The sequence below is a fragment of the Arachis stenosperma genome, chromosome 6, assembly GCF_014773155.1.
Source record: "Arachis stenosperma cultivar V10309 chromosome 6, arast.V10309.gnm1.PFL2, whole genome shotgun sequence".
In the NCBI taxonomy this organism is placed as follows: Eukaryota; Viridiplantae; Streptophyta; class Magnoliopsida; order Fabales; family Fabaceae; genus Arachis; species Arachis stenosperma.
Genome location: NC_080382.1, coordinates 138,746,242 through 138,768,543, shown reverse-complemented (window position 1 = coordinate 138,768,543; position 22,302 = coordinate 138,746,242). Strand labels below are relative to the sequence as shown.

Genomic DNA, 22,302 nt, shown 5'->3' with positions numbered 1-22,302 from the left:
CTAATTGAAAATATAAAAATATCTTACCTTTTAAAATTTGAAACATCTAAATCCCTTTGAGGGATCTATTTGTTTTCATATATTTTAGACGGGTGAACTTAGATGTCTTTGTATTTTTAATTAGTCAAGAAATTTATTTGTCTTTGAATTAAAAAATCAGGGACTTATTTATTTTTTTCTCTGATTAATTAATATACACTATTGTATTTTATTGTATTTTGTTGGCCATGCAACTGAAGCTAATCAGTTCTGTTTTCAGTTTTCACCAATAATTAATAGAGCAAATACTAGCAGATATTTCACAATTGACACATGCGAATATAATAATTTTTTGTTTAAAAAGATATCCAAAATATACGGGCAAATTATATTTTTTACTCCCTAAAGTTTATTAAAAGTTTTTAAAAATATTCATAAATTTTATTTTATTTTAATTTTGTCCCAAAATTTTTTTATTTACATTAAATATATTCCTAACAGCTAAATTTTTAAAAAATTTAGGACTAATCTTAAAAATATTCATAAAACTGTATTGTTTATTAAAAAATTGATAATTGAATAATTTAATTAAGTGAAACAAAAATATTTAGGTTTTGGGGTCATTGAAATTATAGTGATCATTTGACATTAAAACAAACTTCCTTTTATTTTTAAAACTTCGTTTCATTTATATAAATTGAAAAATACGCTCAACAGAAATTTTTTATCAAGCATTAGAAAAGAAAAGTAAAAGACAAGAATTAACGAAGCAATAAAAGTACTCTTATAGTAAGATTTCTTTTTATGAAAGATGAAAAAGATAAAAGATAATTTTACTTGTTGAAAATAAGTAGTATAATTACAATTTAATATAAAATCTTTGATTAAATTTAAAATTTTATCATTATGATAAATATCATAATATTAAAAGATAAACATTTTATAATTTAATCTAAAATCTTATTAATCATAAAATAAAATAACAAAATAATTAAAAACATATTATTCATTTATTCTATACTATCAGATTGTCGAGGTACTACACGCCAAGAAGTTTATTACGACTCGCTCAGTATCATATAACATAACTAATTTAACAACATTTAATAGGATTTATTTTTCCCCCGCTGAGTATTTGTTAATCTATGAAACCGCACAGTGGCAAGTGTTTAAAATTTAAATCATTGCTAAAACGTTATTTAATTAGTATTTTGATAATTAAATTATAGAGTTTAACTTGATCAAATAAATCATCCAAATAAAATATTATTATATTCTTTGTTGGTACTTGGTACCATGAATTTTAATCTGATTCTACCTCCACCCCTAGTTTTGTGTTCTGAAATTTTATAAGTTTATATTTTCTGAAGTCGGGCAACAACTTAGAATTCTGTACAGGCTAGATATACTTTCAGATTAATCTCAAATTCTCAATAGAGATTGGTGGTACCCATGAATTAAATAAACGCAACCGTGAACAAAGAGAACAAAAAAGTGAAAAACAAGCCTATGAATTTTCAAGGCAAACCGGTTTGTCGTTGCCTATTATTAGAAAATGGTTGAGGCATACATATACCATTTCAAAAATTAGGTTCATATAGCGCTATGCGAAGATGTGCATTAAATATTCTACCAAAACAACAAATACAACTTCAACCAAGGTACCGCGGCATTCAGAATAGCTTCATGCAACAACATTTATGCATTTAAGGAATGGTGCGTTGATATAGGGGCAAGCCTCCCAAGGATTCACGCTCCGCTTTCTCCCTCTTCACCTGAAAGAAAAGCAGTGCCAGCTTCAGCAGTCACAAATCTTAGCGGAAATTCCTTGTGTGTTCAAAAACTTATTATAGTACATTCATCAAATTACAAGAAAACATGAATCTAGAAATTTAATGTTACATAATAAACTTCAGATTGTACCCCAAGAAAAATGTGGCCAGCACAAAATCAAATCAAATGACCATCCCTAAGCCCCAAAAAGCAGAAGTCTGTTATTCGCTTATTCTCTTTCCTCTTCTAGTCATGGGTATAGAAAAATGTGTAAGGGTGTAGACCAGAATTATATTAGGTGAAAAGAAAAGAGTAGCGCTAGTGTTATTTCTGCCCAAATCTATTTGAGTCTGGATTCTGGAACACTAAAACACTCGAACCTTTAGAGCCAACTAAGTACAACTGGAAGAGCCAGAATTGACAAAACATCAACAATTTATCTATTTCTTCAAGTAGGCACACACCAAAAAGACTAAAGAAGGGAAATATCAGTGGTTCTTTTCTCCATATTTCAATAGAAAATATATAAATCATCAATTAAGCTACAATATTCCAATAAATGATGCAGCTCTGCCCAACAATACTTCTAGCATCTAACAATCTATACAAAGCATTTGACAATAAGATTTCCAAGGAAATTAGAAAAAAATTCCAGGAACATTATATGCAACAACCAGCATGAAACACCACATAGTCATATAGTAGTTAATCACTTATATTTTACATTATCAGTATAAAACTTACAAGGGCAAGCATCTCCTGAAGGTATCCCCTGAATGGTGTTTGCATTGCCTGTCAAAAAGGTAAAATGTGTGTGTTAAAAATTAACCTCAATAATCCAACCAAAACACTCTTCTACCCATGCACATACCACAAAAGCATTAAATACTCAACTTTATATTCAAATATGCTCTCACACAAGATACAATACAAATATATCATAATTCAATTGATATTCCAAGAAACATTAGTAAAAGGCAGCCTGTTTACAAGCATTCCACGTTAATGCAAGATTGGGGAAGGGTCACCCCAAAGGGCGTAACGTAGGCAACCTAAATTGTTAATTGCTAACTGCATTAGTGGCTGATTTTCTTGCCCATCAATAGGTGAACATCATACAAAGTCATTTCTTTTGAAGAATTGAAGTTTGTTAAGTGACAAACTGATTTGCGGTTCATAATGTCATTTGCTTCCATACTAACAAGACAACTGATCAGACATCATACAGAACTTGGATGGATGCTTCCCATTAGGATTTGAAGTGTTCTGTTAATATGGAGTATGTTACTGGTCCATATATCCTTCATGCAAGTTCTAATTACTGACCGTACTTCTCAACCTTGGTTTTAAACGGCAATCCACAACTGCAATTGCATCTGTATATTGTTACCGTGGTGCCCACACTGCATCGGAATAGCAGCTGCAATTGCAACTATTTTGTACACATTTTCCACACTCTTCTACATAACGGCACAACCACAATTTAAAACTATGTTCCCAACCCTTCTAGTACAAAATAGTTTACGTACATTAACAAGAAATATAAACTCACAAGGTAACTGGCTAACTCAATTCTAACATCACAGTTAAGAAGATTCTGAAGGAAACGATTCATCCAAATCCATGTTCTTTTCAAGCGTTTTCCTTTTGTAGTTGTTAACTAAAACTCGGGCCCTGTAACACTTAGCATTTCGCTGAGGCAATCTAAAAGACAAATCAAAACCTAATACTGAATTACTGAAAGATTCCCATCCATCTCAACAACAAAAACAACAACAACAATAAATAAATAAATAAAACACACGGGTAGCTAGAATTAGAATTAAAAGGATTGGTCAAAAAAAGAAGAAAAGAAAAAACCTGAAGATCTTCAGGGAGGTACTCGTGCTTCATGGAAAGGTCCATAGCGCGCTTAAGGCGCTGGTGGCGCGCGTCAACTACCTCCTTCGGAAGCCGATTCAGTGCCTCCTTCACATCCAGATCGTAATACGGATCGTACAGATCGTCGTATCGCAGACCTAAAAAACATAATTAATAACAATAATCAAATTCCATTTCCAAAACAGAGAATATTAATATTTTTCTTTTGTTATGAATCACTGAATCAGTGGAATAGGAAATGGTAGAAAGAGAACGGAGGTTAGGGTTTTGGGAGGAAGGAATAATAACCGAATCTGCGGAGGCGCTTGGAGATGGCTTTCATGTGCTGAGCGGCGAACCAGTTCTTCTTTGGATCAATGAAGGATTGAATGAACGAAGACGCCATTGCTGCTCTTCTTCTTCTTGGAGTTTCTGGAACAATCGCAGTGAGGAAGGGAACGGAACGCGATTTTATTATGCTTTTGCAGTTTTAGCTATTGTGTGCCACACAGTGTGTTTTGTAGTCTACGACGACCAATTTTCCTGGTTTTCATGCCACGTCATACAGAACGACATGTCGTTTACAAATTACAACCCTGGCCTCGTTGCTAGAATAATATAATAATAAATAAATAAATAAATAATCTTTACATTAATAATATTGGAAAGAAATAAAAAGAAGGTAAATTTTGAATTTTAATTTCTGTGTATTGTTTTATGTAAAATTATTTATAAGGACAATTAATTATTAAAAAACTATCCAAATATATGAATTCAATTATATGATTATGTAAAATTTTGATGAATAAATTAAATTAAACTCTGATAAAAATGACATATATTACTAATATGTCAAGACATAAATAGAATAGAGCAAACACTCTTATTTGCTGTTAAGACCACTAAAAATCTCTCTATTCTTTTAATTAAGTTAATGTTTAAATTAAATTTAAATTTAACTGATTAAAGAACTACATCCTATATATTATTTTTTATTATTTTATGATCATATTTCATCGTATATTGGTGTTTGAATCATATTTGTTTATGTATAAGTGAGGTAGAAGCTTTTGATCATTTATTTTTTGAGTAGTCTATAATTTTTTGTCTTTAATAATTATAAAAAAATTAAATTATTTTTTGTATCATATACTGAGCTGGATATTTTTAAAGGTTTACCGTATTTTGCTCTCATAAAAGCATAACCTGATCATCACCTACTAAAAAATTTTGTTATTATTATTATTATTGTTGCTTAACGGATTTTAAGTTAGACCAAACATTTTAAATAAGTCAAAGCTAAACTGAAAGTTTAGACTCAATATTATAATAGAAATGCTATACGTATAATTTTTTTTTAATTTAGGTTAATGAATAAGTAAAAGTAATGATGAGAATGATTTTTATTGATATTAAACTTACTTAATTAGATTTAGTTAATGTTTGGTTGTTCGATTTTTGAATAGGTCAGTAGTGCTGGGTACTCTGAACTGATGGGGGATTCAGATCCGACTGGATCTCACGGATCGGTGTGGTGAAGAGAGGAGGAGGGCTTAAGGATCTTGTCAATTGGTCGGTGCGACGTGGGGGGAGCCACCTGCAAAAGGAACTTCGACACTCAAGTCTAAAGTGTGGCAGAAAAAGTTAGGGATAGGAGTCATATCTCTAGAGAGGGGTAGGACCCTCCCCTTATATAATCTGTACTAGGACGGATCCCACATTGAAAAGCCCACCTTCTAGAAGCTTTTCTTCCTCAGTTGTCAGGTGCCAGGTAAAAAGGGTGATGATGTCTAAATCGCCTTCTAGTTCGGACCTCCTCAACCTGTCGAGTCGGCGGACCCGGACATAGGGCCAACTGGGCCAAGCCAGAAGAGTTAATAAAAAAATTTATATGTGTAGTATTACTGTGCAGGATGATAAATCTTAGAGTGGTCCCTGAACTTGTATTCGAGCCTCCAAGTCGTCTCTAAACTTGCATTGGCCCCAATATTGTCCCCGAATTTAACAACGGTGACTCACGGTCGTCCCTGAAGTATTTTTCGAGAAATATTCCCAAACGGCGTAATGACATATATGAAGAGGCGCCACGTTGAATATCTGACGTGGCTGTTATCATTTTTTAACTCAATTTAGTCCCTGAATTATTTTATAACCCTAACTTAGAGGATGTTATAAAATAATTCAGGGATAGAGAATGTTATAAAATAATCCAGGGACTAAATTGAGTTAAAAAATGATAACAGTCACGTCAGATATTCAACATGGCGCCTCTCTATACATATCATCACGCCGTTTGAGAATATTCCCCAAAAAATACTTCAGGGACGACTATGAATCACCATTCAAAAACAATATTAGAGCCAATGCAAGTTTAAGGACGATTTTAAAATTCGATTATAATTTCAGAAACCACTCTGAGATTTAACTTTATTAACTTATTAAGCAGATTGATGAAAATTTTGTTAAAGAGCACGTCCACAGTGAAAGGCATTTATCAAAACCAAAATTAGGTTTTAGAACTGTTTTGTAAAGTAACTACTAAGTGTGTGTTTGGATTACAGTTTGCAAACGGGAGTTTGCATAAAATTGATTTTGCAAACTTGATTTTGGTCAAAAGTAGGTTTGTGTTAAAGTGATTTATGTTTGGTAATTTTTGTATCAAAATGGATTATAGTAAAATAAATGTTGTTTGGCTTATACCATTCAAAATCACTTTTAGATAAAAAATTACTAAAATGGACATCAACTTAGATTTTTTTTATATTATCCTATTGTTTTAATTTAGATATTTAAATAGATTTTATTAGTTAATTTTATAATAAAATTAATATTTACTTACTAAAATAAAAATAACATATAAAAATAGATAAAATATTTTTTTAAATAAAAATAAAAATTATATATTTTATATATATATATATATATATATATATATATATATATAAGAATATTTAATCAAATATGTTACATTTTTTAAGTATTAAATGTTACTTTAGTATTTTTTTACATCGTACTCTTATTCTAGTACTCTCAATAATCTTATTCTTAATATTAATTTGAAATCCAACGTTTATGATTTTATTATTATATATGATTAATTTTTTATTTAATTTATCTTTTTTAATGGAATCATAATCTATATTATAAAAAGTTACACTAAAATATAGTATAGGAGAATTACAATTATAAAAGATAGTACTGAAAATAATAAAAAAAATTAAGTGATTGAAACAAATCTAAAAGTTTTTAATGATCTTTTTATATAATATATTTTTAGTATTTTTAGTACTCTTTTTTTAGTATGTTATAATTTTTTACTATTATTATTATTTACAGTTAATTTTTTTATTTAATTTACTTTACCTAATAGAATTAATAAATCATATTATAAAAAGATAATAACAAACATAATACATAAAAATCACGATTATAAAAGTGTATAATGTCAAACAAATAGTTAAAAAAATAAAAATAATAAATAATAGAAAATTAGAGCTCATATAAATAGAAATAACAAGAATTTTATAAATAATACAATAACATATACAAAGGATAAAGTTGGTAAAAAATAAATAAAAGGTTAATATCTATGGCTAAAAGACCGTTAAGAAAACGCAGAAGCTAAAAATAGTTGCTTCTTGTAAACGCTGGTTTTGGCAGCAGAATCACTTCTGCGTTCATGAGAAAAAAATTTGCCAAACCAAAAGTTGAAACTTTCAAGAAATTTAAACGTGCTTCTTCTCTTCCAACGGGTTTCCCAAACACACCCTAATTAGCTCCAAAAGATGTTAATGATATCTGTTGGTTAATATAACTAACATTGTCTTAGTGGCGTGGCTTTGTTGAGTAATCAAAAATTCAAAATGTATAGAGGTGCGAACTTCATTGTAATTCGTAAATTCGTAATTAGGATCAACCTCAATCCTTCAATTCATGGCATCTTTTGATCTTAATTATATAATTAAGTACAATTAATTTTATGTAAAATTAATAGTCGAAGATCGTTAAATAATAATTTAATCAAATCTATTAAATTATTTAATGACTTTTAGCTATTAACTTTATATAAAATTAACTATTTCTAAATTTTCCCCTAATTATATTCTATTAGTTTAGAACATTTCTTGCATATCTAATTCTATCATACATAAGCCATTCATGCTATATTCAAAATTTCGTATTTCATATAACTTCGATCTAAAAATTAAATAATAGACATTTTTTGGTAATAATAAAAAATTTTTAAAATTAATAATTTTTAATATTTTTATTATTATTTAATTAATATAAATATTAAATTATTTTTAATAAATAATTTTACTAATTAATATGTACGAATTTTAAAAAAATTATATATACAAACTATATTGATTTATGTTTGTATAACTAATGTAAATTATATATTTATTATATGCAAAACTTGTAAATATAAGTACAAATTATTAACGACTAAATACTAATCTTTATTAGCCATGTAGCATTGCTAGTAACTTAATGTTTGGATACATAAAAAATTTAAGACTAAAATAATTATCTACTCCAGCTTATTTTTTTGAATAAAACATGGCCTTCTTGTTCTTTATCCCTTTTAATTTTCTCATATCACATGAACTCTTATTCTTTTCCCTCTGTTCTGGGATTTGTGATGGCCAAGTAATGAACAAAACCGAGCGTCAAACTCGAGAATATTCTAATATACTTTATAGTTCCCATGGTTGAATCCTTTGTATTTTATTTGAAGAAACTTGAGCATTCCAATCCCCTTTGATCAATTCTAATGCTACATGCCAATAATTATAAGAAAGGCAATAGAGTAGTGAGAGTTGAGCATTATTGTTGATGAGGAGGTTCTTGAGAATGAGAATGGGATTCTCTATCTAATCTTGTTAGAGTTCTATGTTTCAACTCTCCTCTGTGAGTAGTCATTTCATCCAATATCTCTGCACCCAAACCTAACTTATCATCCTCATCATCCGTGTTACTCTGCTCGTTATCCTGTACAAAGCAAATGTTTTCATCTTCCAACTTAAATACTTAAATGCTTCTGATGCTATATAAAAGTTGAATATTCCTATGCAAGATCAGAATAAATGTCATATTTTACTGTACGTGAAAACTCAGGTGCAGTCGATTTCACGTGAAGTTGATAGTTGAGAGCCGTTAGATGAAAATTTAGTCAAATTAGTCAAATCATCTAACGACTCTCGGTTATTAACTTTATGTGAAGTTGACTGCACCTGAATTTCTATCTTTGTAGTATGTAAGTGTGAAGAAGCATAGTATATAAATGAAACGTACCATCATGAGTGGTATAATTTGAGAAACAGTAGGATCGCCAGCAACTTCCTCGTACTCAGAAGCATCAAGTTCATGAAGATGTTGGGCTTTGAAGAACTTAGGAAGGAGATGCTCTCTAATGAGTATGAGAAGGAAGAAAGGCAAAGGGAACAGTATTCCTCCAGTTGGTATCCACGTCATCCCGTAACAAATCAAGAAATACACCAATTGCAACCCTGTGAATAATGCTGTCACCTTGAATGGTACCAGCTCCACAAAACTTGCATGTGGACCTTCCAAAATTCTGCACAAAATCAAATATCATTCTTAAAAAATACAATATTAAAATTATTTTAAAAACTTTTTAAATTATAATACTTACTTGTAGCGGCGACTTCTTGGGATAAAGAGTAGCAAGAACCTTTCCCAGAATTGATTGCCAGGCAGACTATCAATGGCCATGAAAGCAAAATATCCCCACAAAACTGATGTAGGTATTTTTCTTATGATGGGGATCATCAAAACTGATAACCCAACCATAAGAGACTGCAACAAGTTGCTAAGCCTTTGCTCATTAACACGTACAGGTAGATGTTCCTCTATTTGTTTCATGTCAAAACTTTCAACATTTTTTTCACCTTCCTTCTCATCCTCAGATTTCATCACTGCCTTTTTCAATTTCTCCATTTCTTTAAACTACACCAAGTCAAAAGTGTTCATTAATAACTATAGAGAATTTTAGTGACTGATGAAAGTGAATTTGTGGTAGAACTTACGGTAGGATCTGCATCCATTTCTATAATAACAGATTGCATCCTGCCAAATAATTCTGCGTGGCTGCCTTGTTTCTTAAGCACTTCTTTCGCTTTCTTCTCCATCTTCTTTCGGATAATCTACAAATTCGTAGAATTATTGTTATTATTATGAGTTGATGGCTTAATTTGGAGTTGCCAAAGATGAACACTTTAACTATTATTTATTACCTGCCTATTAAGAACTGCAAGACTCTTTGTATGCATTGGTGATTGAGGTAGGACTCCATTTGATGGAGGAAGCCCAAGAAGACCACAAAGTAGAGTCTAAATTAAACATAAAACAAAATAATTTATCATCCAATCACATTTATTCTTTTATATGGATAAGGGAAGTACTTTTTGCTGATGTGTGTGTCAATAGTTTAGAGCCGTTAAATGATTTGATAAGTTTGACTAAATTATCGTCTAACAGCTCGGAGTTAGTTTTGACCATTATGTAATTGGATTTACAATGAGAATGCATGAAAATTAAAATAAAATAGAAGAGAGCAGATATATATACCATGAGTCCAAGCAAGAAAAGATCATAGTGGTAAGCAGAAGGTTTTTGAAGGTTAAATTCCTTTTGCTGAGCCATCTTGGAAGCAACACTATGATCAAAAAAGTATAAAGCAGCAACCATGAGAGCAGGTATAACCGCCGCCACAATATAAAAGACGGGTACCTTGCCCATGTCCTTCACTACTGTCCAGTGGTAGAGAGATTCAGATTGCCAGGGCAGTGGACAAAACAACCTGCGAGGAACTCGAGATGGAACTTTGCTTGGTTTTGTGTACGATAATGCAGTCCAAAACACCACCATCAATGGAATCCCATAATCTGCTATTAAAGCTCTTAGCCACCCTGTCCCATATCGCCAATGTCTTGCTTTTCTACTTTGCTTCGCACTCAGAAGTAACCCAAAAGAGAATATCACAGCCAGTAAGCCATTTATGTACCTCCATTGGAATTTTGAATCTTCTGAGTTTCCATCTCCATCCTCTGCTGGAAGGAATTCGTACAACACACCCTGTGCTACACAAAAACAATTCTTTACTTCAATAATCTTTACACAAAACAGTGAGAATACGTAGTATATAACGGGTAATAATTCAATAAATATTTTTTAAGAAAATTTTTCATTTTCTTCAACAATGAGAAGAATTTATTTTTCTTCCTCTCTTAATCTGTTATGGTTCATCAAACCATCACAGCTTGAACAGTTTAAGACATAAAATTTTTGTCTGTTTGTACCTTTACAGCTTGTTGAACGAAAAGAACAGTAATTAGCATTCCAAATAATTCCTCGCAAATTCTTGTGAACCTTGAGATAACTGTGCATGCATTGAAAATTGCAAGCACAATTAAAAATAATGCTGTCCACACACAAACCCAAGCAGCCCAAGGCAAAAAGAGTTTGGCACCGAATTCTGGTTTTGATTCGCAAAACTGAAACATAATATGATACATTATAATGGTGGGTTCAGCAACACCCACAATCAACAATGGCTGACCACCAAATATTGAGTGGATAATTCCACAAAGCCCCGTAGATATTAATGATTCCACTATGCCCAAGCTCCCATCTGCATTATATAATCAAATATTCCATGCTTATTATTTACAAAAAACCAAAGTAATCAATTAAGCATATGTTTGGTTCATATTTTTACTTGTAATTTCTATATTTCCGTTTAGGAAAGGTATAGATAGATAATGAAAAGAGTTGTGATTTATAGATATCAAATAGTCATTAATGATGATTTTAATGGTGTGAAATTTCATCCAATGACTTACTTTTCTTTGTTGGTTACATGTTGACCAGAATTTAATAAAGTTGCTGGCCTCCTAAACTTTTCCATAATGAAAATACTAAATAATGGGAATAATAGATATGTCGGATATTCAACTTACTAGGTGTGCAGAAGGTTATTCTAATGTTAGAGTTTATGAGGTAATTTGGGAGTAGAATATTTTTTTATTTTATTGAATCAATTCTAGAGCTCATTATTCATATTGTTCACAAAAGTGATTGTCTACCTAACAAAACCCATTTGTTTAAGATTTTGTAAAAGAATAAGTGAAAAAAAAATATTTTTTTATAAAATATTAAATACAGAAAATATTTTGGAAATTGAATGAAAAAACAATTCATTTTTATTTTTAATTGGCTTCTCTTTTTTTTTCTCTTACAAAATCTAAAAAAAAATAAAAAATATAAAAATAAATTAAAAAAAAAAGAAAAATGTAAACTAAATATTAGCTAGGTATATTGAGTAAAGAATCTTACTTGTTTCCTTATTAAGTTGTTCCCCAAAAGCAATAACGGGGATAGCAGAAGCAAAAAATATGTAGAAAGTTGGAGCAAATATCCTGAAATTAATTAATCACACAACAATATTTCAAAACTTTCTAGCCAATTCATGCAATGTGATTCCCAAGTCCAAAAATAAAAATGATTTACCTAAACCCAGATTTAAATCCCTTTGTCCAATCTTCTTTATAGCATGCAAGTCTTCCTTTGACATCATCACTTATCCCTTCAAGTGGTTTCATGGCTGAACCTCCAAAATTGATATATCAATTAACAAATTTAAGAAAATTGACATATTATTATTTGATAAAAAAATATTTAAAATATATTTGGTGATGAAATTTATGTTGAGAGTTGGAACATTGAAGCCTGTATTAATTAGCATACACTATAAAATGGAGAAAACAAAAAAATACCTGTACATACACAAAAAATTAACTATCAATTTAGTTATTATATATATATATATATAATTAATTTAAATAAGTTAATATATATTTTTTATTTCAATATATATATATATATATATTTTAAGTTATATATATAATTAATTTAAATAAGTTAATATATATTTTTTATTTCAATATATATATATATATTTTATATGAGTCACTAACTTAATAGTTAATCTTTTGTACCTGAGGACAAAAATATAAGTAACTGGTAACATACCTTAGTTTAATATATATATATATATATATATATATATATATATATATATATATAAGTGTAAAATTATAAAAATATAAAAAATAAGGATATTCATGAATTAATTTTTTATTTCTTCCTAAATACTACTAAAATATTTATGGCATTTTCTCAAAAAATATCTTATAAACAAATGAAATTCATGCAACTTAAATATGTGGCTTAGTAGTCCATTATTAGAAAAGAATTTGTTCATGAAATAATGAAAAATTATAAATGAACAACACATTTTTCTAATGTAACTATCAACAAATGTTTTTTTCACTCATTTCGAAAAACACTATTAAAAATAATTTATATGTATTTTAATTCTTTTCATAATGCTTTCCTATCAAAATCCTTATTTAGTGAAGTTATAAGTCTACCAAGTACAATATTGGAAAAAAAATCCTCTCAAATGATAAATAAAATAAAGTTTAATTATCACTATAAACATATATATAAATTTCACTATAAAATGAAGGTAAGTTACAAACCATGCACAATGTTTTAACAATTAAGTTCATGCATGCAAGGGATAAAAAGGATACACATTTTAATCTATGGAGTAAGATCCAAATTAATTTTCGACAAAATTTTAGTTGAATATTTAGCTATCAACAAATTTTAATTAACAAATTGGTTCCTAATATTTTGTATTGCTAGACAAATTCGTCTTTATGTCAAATTCTCCAATGAAAAAAATAAATTTAGTTAAATCAATTTCTATTGTTATTTAAGAAAACACGTAAAATTTATTAAAAATTATAAACGTTAATATAAGTGATTTGAGTAGGCAATTTTTCGTTAGCCTTTAATTAAGTAAAAAAATCTAATAATGTAAAAACTTATTTGTTTAATAAACTAAAATGTTCATGACTAACTTAAAAACTAAAAAAATTTTAAATACTATAATTGGAGTATTATTCCTCAATGTAGTTAAGAGTAAATTTTGTCCTCAGAATTAGAAAGAAGCAAATGGGTGCTCGTAATGATGAACCAAAATGGTTTGCATATACAAGATCAGAGGAACACATACACACTAATGCATTTGAAGAAGACAAATCCAAAAAACAATTATCATTTGAATAAACAATGTATATTACTATATTATATATTAATTTCTCCACATACTTACGCAACAAAAATGATGAGATTAATTGAAAAGGAAGGAAAGAAAGAAAGAAAGATGTACGTACGTGAATTATGAAGGTCCTTAATTAATTAATTAATTAAGAATGATAATAACGCGATACTTCAAAGGGATGTATGGTGCAACACATGAGGATCAGAAGGGAAACAATGTTAGAGAATCCAGATTACAACAATGTGTGTGTGTGTGTGTGTTGTGGAAGGGAACAAAGAGAGAACAAGAACACTGAAAATGAGGCAATGAAAGAGGGTGAGAGGAAAAGGAGTAAGGTGAGTCACATCACATGCAAAAATTAGACAATTTCACAAAAACAAATTAAATAAATGAAATGATTTTGGTCTTAAATCTACTAGCTCCACTTCACCTCCCAAAGTATTTTAAAGACTTTTTTTTTAAATATTATGTGTAGATTAAAATTAATTATTAATATTAATTATTATATATTTATGTATAAATATATATATTTTTAATATATATTTTATATTAATATCTGATTTTAATTATTGATTTTAATGTACATTTAATATAATTTTTTTAACCAAAAATAGATGCTCGTATGGTGTGTCTAAAATCAGATTTAATATTTTTGACCTTCCTCATAAATCATGAAATTGGAATAGTTAGATTAATTGTATAGGCTTATTCAATCATATTTGTTTATTTGAATGATCATACTCATAAAACATGATTAGATTTATATTTATTTTTTTTACATTGTCACATCAAAACTAAATCATTCTTTTTATGATTAATACGTAAAATGATCCTCAAAAAATCATATAAGTAAATTTTGTTCCTCAAGTATTCAACAACTCAATTTAGTTTATTAAAAAAAACTAACGTGAGTGAAATTAATTCTTTTATTTTGATAGAAAATAAATTTTAGGGTTAAATACTTTTTTCGTCCTTAAGATCTTGGATCAAAATTAAAATTATTCTAGATTTTTTTTGTTATTAATATCATACTCAACGTTACAAAACATTATAAGATTATCTTTTCTCTAATTTTTGGACAAAAATACTCTTTATCCATCATTTACCCTCATTTATTTTTTTCCTTCAACAACACAAACAAAGAGGAGAGAAAGCAAGAAACGAAGAAAAGAACTGAGGAAAGGATGGAGAACGAAGAGGAAAAAGAAGAGAAGAGGAAGAAGAAGATGCCGCCAGCGAAAAAGGGTGTCATTGTTGACGTTCTCCTTCGGTGCCGACTCAATCCCATTCTCTCATTTGGCGCTGACTCCTTCTCCGTCGCGCTCTTTCTCGCACAGCGCCGACCTGCGTTCTTCCTCTCTCGCAGCGCCGCGTCTCCGTTCTGCCTCTTGCAGTGTTGCGCCTCCGTTCTGTTTTCTTGCCGCGTCACGCCTCCTTCCAGATATATTCTGCTTTCTGTTCTGTTTATTTGTTTATCTGTTCTGCTTTCTAGAGCTCATCTTTTTTCAGATCTATTCATGTAGCTAGCTCTTCTCTTTTCTGTGACTAAATTTGTGTCATTAATTATTTGAAAAATTTTTGGTTTAGTTTTTAATTTTGGTATGAAATTTTTAGTTGTTACAGATGGTTATATTGTTACTGAATTTGTGTTGCTACTTCATTTACTAATTTCCAATCCTATAATTTTTGTTGTTGTTGATTTTGAATTTGAAATCATAGTTAATGATTATTGAATTATTGTTTGATCTTAAATTTTTGTTAATTCATTTCGTTGTTGTTTATTTTGTGGTTGTTGCTGATGATGCGCCTGTATTAAAAGTTAACGAGTTTTTTAGGTATAAAAAAAGGAGAGAATGTTCAGTTGGGAAGGAAAGGGTTGGAGATAGTAGGTGGGGTGGCAGTAGTTTAGGGTGATGAACGGGTAATAAAGAGACAAGATGTGATGGTGATGGTGATGGTGATGGTGGTAATATATAATGGTGATGGTGATAAAGAAAGGAGGGAGAATGAGGAATTCTGTAAGCATGTTAGTGGTGAGAATGGGTGGAAAAGGGTTAAGGTAGTTATTTTTATCAGGGATAAAATTGTTAAAAAATTATTTTTTTTTGTAAAAGAACGATTTTATAATGTTTTATAACGTTGTGGATGATATTAATATCAAAAAAAAGTTGGAAATGATTTTGATTTTGACCCAAAATTTTAGGAACGAAAAAAATATTTAACCCTAAATTTTATTTAAAAAAAAGTATATGACATTTACAAATAACAAAAAAAATCTTAATTTTACTCAAAATATCTTTAGTTTTTAGATTTATATAAAAAATGTTGTAACATTGTGAGTTATCTGTTTTCGACTCTTAAAAAAAGTGAATTTTTTTTTAGATAATTTTTTATGTATAATAAATAATCTTTGATGTGTTTTTTTATATCTGTATCAAGACCTAAACTTCTATCAAGAGAGAAAACCAAACCATCATACAAGAAGAATCAAATATTACAAAAGAAAATTTCACACCAATAGAATTATTCAAAGAAAATAATAAAGCCAATAAATTACAAAACAAGAAGAGAAATAGGTGACAAGAGAAAGAAGAGAAAAAAGAAAAAAAAAATGATGAAAGAAGAAAGAATCCAACCAACATAGAAAAATTAAATAAAAAAAAGAAGAGAGAGATGAAAAATAAGAGAAGAAAAGGAAAAACAAAGAGAAAATACATAGAAAAAAAATGGAGAGAGGAGAGAGAGGTCCACCGCTACATTATTGCACGACTGATGGCGGCAATGTCCCTCCAAGACGGAGCCTCAAACGAGAGAAAAAGTGTTAAGACATTTTCTTTGACTATAATAGATAGCCAGAGATGGTAGTCCTTGAGTCTTTTCTTGCTACCCATTTTTCTTAGGAAGTGTGTGAAGTGTGAACCATTGCTTTGTTATTCAGATTTTATTTTTATGAAAATTAAATATATCTAAGAAAAATATGAAAATTAAAATAATAGTATTTTAATTTTTTAGAATTAAATTTGTTTAAAAATTTTTTAAATTTTGAATCAAATATAAAAATATGATATCTCATTTTAAAATTTTTATAAATTATTTATAATTCTTCCAACTACACACATATTTAAGACCATCATTTCTATCTTCAATAGAGAACTCATTTCAATCTCTATTTACGACTCACCTGTCATAAAAAGTAACTTCACATAAATTTTTATGTCATAAATAATAAATAAAAACTCAAAATATTTTTTTTTTGTTAAAAAAAAACTAACTTTAGTCTCTATTATAATCATACTTAAATAATTAAGTAAAATAATTAAAATTAATATAATTATAATAATATTATTTAAATTTATGAACTATTAATTAAATAATTAATATAAATTATTAATTAAATAAAAATATAAGTATTTAATATAATTAATTATTATCATTATTAATAAACTAAATATGATTAAGTTATTTAATTTTTTCAATAGATAATTAAACTTTTTAATTAATTATTGTTTAAATAATTAATATAAATTATTAATTAAGTATAAAAATAATTCTTTAATATAATTAATTATTATTTTATTATTTAATATAATTATTTAATTAATTATAATTTTATATAAATATTTATTTTTATAATAACTTGGCACATCATAAATTATTATTGGAAGGAGGAAGTTTTTGTTCGGATGCACTCATTCCTTTTGGATAGTGTGCTGTGCACGGACTCTCGTTTCTTCTCCTCTAATAGTTGGTCTATGCATTTGTCAAAAAGAAGGCTTTAATTTTTTGTCCTTTGAAGGTGCTCTAAGAAAATACTTCCGTTCTAGCTTCATCTTTATCATGAATTTTCGTTTAATTATTCTGGCGAAAAAGACGAATATCTACCGGTATTTATAAATATTACTTTTAAAAAAAAGAGTAAATTACTAAAGATGTATCTGAAAAATTTTGTTGTTAATAAAAATATATCTAAAATTTATTATTCATAAAAATACTCTCAAATAATTTAAAATACGATAAAAATGTTCAAAAAAATATATTTTTTTGTAAGTGACAAACAATTTTTGTATTTGACAAACCATTTATATATTCAATCCAAAATTTTATAAAAATATTTAGATAATTATTTGTAAAATACACAAAAAAATGAGATAAAAATTTGATCTCTATATTTTATTTTATTTTTTAAAGTATTATTAGTTGTTGACAAAAAATTACAAAATATATACTTAAAGAAAAATCACTAAATTTTAAAGATAAAAAAATATTTTATTTTTTAATTATACATGCAAAAAATCGCATCAAAATTTAATCTTTAAAATATTTTTTAAGAATACATATTTAATGTTAGACATTTTTATCATATTTTTAAGTTATTTAAAAGTATTTTTGTTGATAACAAAATTTGAGTACATTTTTATCAACGACAAAATTATTCGAATATATTTTTGGTAATTTATCTTTAAAAAATTTAAAAAATTGAATACAAAATCATAATCCAATACAATTCAATAAAATTTAACATAATATAAAACAATCTAATCATAATGTAACATAATCTAACATGTATATTAAAAATAAATAAAATAAAAATAGTTTGCAACATATAAAATAGCATGATTCACCTTAATAAATAAGGATATTTTAATAATTCAAGTTAGCAAAAATTTAACAGGGCCCTATAAAACAGTTACCTTTATTCCTATCTTTGTCTTTATTTATTTGTGGGATGAGGATAAAATTTTTAGATATGAATAATTTTAGTATGAAATATGACAATATTTAATCATTTTAATATTGTACATTACTACGATGGTAATATAAAATATTATTGATGTTTTATAAAATAATATTTTTTTAATTATAAAAAAAAAAACATTATTAACATTTTGTAAAATAATATTATTTTAATTATATAAAAAAAATTCATTAACGCTTTGTAAATACCCACAATAATATATATCACATAATTTAGATCATCTTTAAAAATTTCATACTTCATAATCCAATATATAAAAATAAAAATTCATGAGATGAATCTCTATTTTCGTGTGAATTTTGCAAATTTTTATTGGTCATTTGTACAAATATTTATTTCTAGCCGTCTTTTCACTATCCCTAACTATGCATCACTTTTTAATGTGTCACCAATACTAACGGTAGCACATTACTAAAATGTTATTAGAAAAATTAAGTTCACTCAATTTTTAAGCCCAAATTAAAACATTAACCCATTGGTAATAGGTTTAGGGATTTTAAAAAGGACTAAAATATTATTTTAATTTTTAATATTTAAGTTAAGTCGTAATTTTGTTTCTAATATTTAAAAGTTGAAACGTCTTATTTTTATTCAAAATATTTTATTGTCATATTTTAGTTTTTTTATTAAAATTAATTTTTTTAAATATTGTTTTTTATTATATTTTTTTAAATAAAGATAAAAATCATAATTACAATGATCATAGTAGTAGCTGTAATAACTTAAGAGTGAAAGTGACATAAAAATAAAAATAAAAAAAGATAATAGAAAAAAATAATTTCAAAAAAATTTAATTAGAAGAATAAAATAAAATAATATATTTTAATCATTAAAAATAAAATTAAAATAAAATAAAAATTTAAATACAGTTAATTTTATGTAAAATTAATAATTAAAAATTATTAGATAAAAATTTAATCAAATCATTATAAATATGAAATTCTTTAAAAAAATAATAGAAGGGGCAGTTCGGTCTTGTTAACTTTCAGTTTCGATCATTCTCAACCCTTTCTCTCTCTCTCTCTCTCTCTCTGGCTCTTGTTTCTGACTCGTGAGAACTTAAGAAAGCTTGGAAAGCTCGATCCTTCTATAAGGCCGTGTTTGGTGGTTGCTAGGAGAAGGACGATGTCAGGGAAAGGCGCAAAGGGTTTGATAACTGCCAAAACCCCCGCACCAAACAAGGACAAAGATAAGAAGAAGCCTGTTTCTCGTTCCTCCAGAGCTGGTCTTCAGGTTCCTTTCTTTTATTCTTATAATATACTTTTCGCCATTTCAGATTTACTTTTCTCTCGTTTCTATTTATTTATTTTTTTCTGTTAAACGTTCGCAAGTTCTGAAATTGTTTATATCTTTTGTCTCTTTATTACTACTGTTGTTGGTTCCGCATTTTGATTCATATTTTGTTTGTAGCTGTAGTCTATAGTACATTAGATTTATTAGCTTCTGAATTATAATTTTCTAGGTGCTGTTTTAGTAACATTTCTCAATTTTTTTTTCTTTTTCTCTTTGTTAATGTGATTAAGGATGTTCTTGGTTAATTTGGTTGTGCTTTGGAAGGTGGAAAATTGAAGCATGAAATGAAACTAATTTATGAAAGAATGAAAATGTTGTTTTTAACAAATGATTCTCTCAACTTACATATATGAATTATGCGAATTAGTTGCTGTACATTTTGTGTGTTCTTGAAATTTTAGTTATTTTACATCAATTCTGTGAAATCTGAAATGATGAAGGGTCTTTGTTTGCCTTGTAGATGTATTTCTTTCAATATGATCCTTTTGTATGTAAGATTCTGCTTTTTAGGTCATTGATTCTATGAATTATGCGAAAAAGCATCCTATCTAACTTTGACACTTACTATGTAGTATAATAATCTAGTTAAAAGATAGAGCAGGTCACGGTAGGTTCACGATAGAAGACGACGAAAACAATCAATAAAACCATTTATTCACACGAAGAATTGATTGGTGAAACCCAGCTGAAGCTACCACTGTGGTTGAGGAAGGAATTCTAGAGGCTTCCCTTCTTGCCCTTAGGTAACAACTTCCACAACTGAACTCCCTCAAGACCCTATTTGTAATTAATTGACCCTAAGTAACTCAACCAAATCCATTCAGCTTCTTCCATTACATGCTATATACAATTTTCACATGCCAATTCTAATTGGTCTATCACTGCCATATACTGTTGTCACCTTGGGACTTGGCTCACTGCTCACAAGCCTTATTCCATAATTGGGGCCATGCCATGCTATCATAGTCAAATGCAAAATGAGGCCCTTACATAGTGTTTGGAAGTCGCCTATGGTCACAAATATATAGACAGTACAGAAACCTATTCTGTAGCTGTTACTATAACATAGAAATTTTCTATATTTGGTCCTTCCAGCAATGAGGACAGTGCAGCAAGACAAGTAGATAACAACAATAACAAAACCTGTGTTATATAGTTGGTTCCAAGTCCGGATAGGAGGAGGCTTATGTTAGGCCTTCAATAGCCATTGAAATTTCATGAAATGGACCAAACATCGGAGACAAGACAATGAGACAAAAACAACTTCTGATAATATTTAAATATTTTATATTTTCATCTTTATCCTCACAATTTCATATTCAAATCTTAAAATGACATTTTTAGACTGTCTTGTCTCCAAATGTTAGAATTACTATCAAACACACATGTGTATCTATTGCCTCTATTATGTCTAAGGAACAACTTCCAAACACAACCTTAAGGTGCTATTAGTTTCCATTTCAACACCTCAGTTGTTATAGTGAGACATTAAGAAACTGTAAAACGTTTATTTTGTATGTCTAAATTAAACGTTTATGTAAAATACTAAATGGGAAAGAAAGGAAAAAAAAACATTAAAACCAGTGGTGAAGCATGTAAATAAGATTTATGATCTTGAGAGTCTACAACTTCACATGGTCCTTAAAGAGTAAAGACTTTGCCTAAGCTGTGATTATTGAAATAGTTGTATGATGTTGGTGTGCAATTCTATTCATAACCAATGCTGTATCGGTTAATTAATGTATTCTTGTGTGGCATGTACAAATTGTACAGATACACATGTTGGGCTTGCAAATATTTGTGGATTATTGGTACAAAATCATATGATAAACTCCTATTTTTGTTCAGTAGTTTCGTATTTGTTTCTGTAAATGTGTTGGGGTGTTTCATATTGTGTATCTCTTTTGTCCAGTTCCCTGTTGGACGTATTCACCGACTTCTGAAGTCAAGGGTCACAGCTAATGGAAGAGTTGGTGCCACAGCTGCAGTGTATTCTGCTGCTATTCTTGAATATTTGACTGCAGAGGTGCTAGAGTTGGCTGGCAATGCAAGCAAGGATCTGAAGGTAAAGCGTATAACACCGCGACATCTACAGCTTGCTATTCGAGGGGACGAAGAACTCGACACACTCATCAAGGGAACAATAGCTGGTGGTGGTGTTATTCCTCATATTCACAAGTCTCTTATCAACAAGTCTTCAAAGGAGTGAGTGGTACATATCATTCAGAATTTCGGATCAACATGGGAGAAATGAGTTTCTTTTTTTTAATCTGTAAATTTGATGATATCTTGATTTTGTGGATAAGTTGCTTCTTGCATTAGTTTGATCCACCCTTGGAGGCAAGCTGAAAATTTCTGGTTTCCTTATTTATTATTGTATTAACTGACCTCTTTGACTAATGTGCCCGTTACTTCAAGATCAAAATATTGCTCGTCTCTTGAATTTGTTCTAGGATATTTTTTGCATTGGCCAAATTGTAAT

At 28.6% G+C, this 22,302-nt stretch overlaps 3 protein-coding genes across 3 annotated transcripts; 1 reads left to right on the top strand and 2 right to left on the bottom strand.

Moving 5' to 3' along the window:
• Nucleotides 1-1,474: 1,474 nt before the first annotated feature.
• LOC130932369 (cytochrome b-c1 complex subunit 7-2, mitochondrial-like) lies at nucleotides 1,475-4,129 on the bottom strand. Its single transcript, XM_057861687.1, has 4 exons — nucleotides 3,922-4,129; nucleotides 3,613-3,770; nucleotides 2,497-2,544; nucleotides 1,475-1,754 (listed from the first exon to the last, which is right to left on the bottom strand). Exons 1-4 carry the CDS (start codon nucleotides 4,016-4,018, stop codon nucleotides 1,686-1,688), a joined length of 372 nt encoding a protein of 123 aa, XP_057717670.1. The 5' UTR covers nucleotides 4,019-4,129; the 3' UTR covers nucleotides 1,475-1,685.
• A 2,590-nt stretch (nucleotides 4,130-6,719) lies between these two features.
• LOC130936665 (probable boron transporter 7) lies at nucleotides 6,720-12,230 on the bottom strand (the record flags this gene model as incomplete). Its single annotated transcript, XM_057866779.1, has 10 exons — nucleotides 12,148-12,230; nucleotides 11,974-12,056; nucleotides 10,938-11,269; nucleotides 10,207-10,713; nucleotides 9,873-9,968; nucleotides 9,636-9,782; nucleotides 9,272-9,585; nucleotides 8,911-9,193; nucleotides 8,501-8,598; nucleotides 6,720-6,741 (listed from the first exon to the last, which is right to left on the bottom strand). Coding segments are annotated over exons 3-10 (1,683 nt in total), but the record flags the coding sequence as incomplete, so codon positions are not given.
• Nucleotides 12,231-19,500: 7,270 nt separating this feature from the next.
• LOC130932928 (probable histone H2A variant 3) lies at nucleotides 19,501-22,256 on the top strand. Its single transcript, XM_057862393.1, has 2 exons — nucleotides 19,501-19,760; nucleotides 21,733-22,256. Exons 1-2 carry the CDS (start codon nucleotides 19,653-19,655, stop codon nucleotides 22,027-22,029), a joined length of 405 nt encoding a protein of 134 aa, XP_057718376.1. The 5' UTR covers nucleotides 19,501-19,652; the 3' UTR covers nucleotides 22,030-22,256.
• The last annotated feature ends 46 nt before the right edge of the window (nucleotides 22,257-22,302 follow it).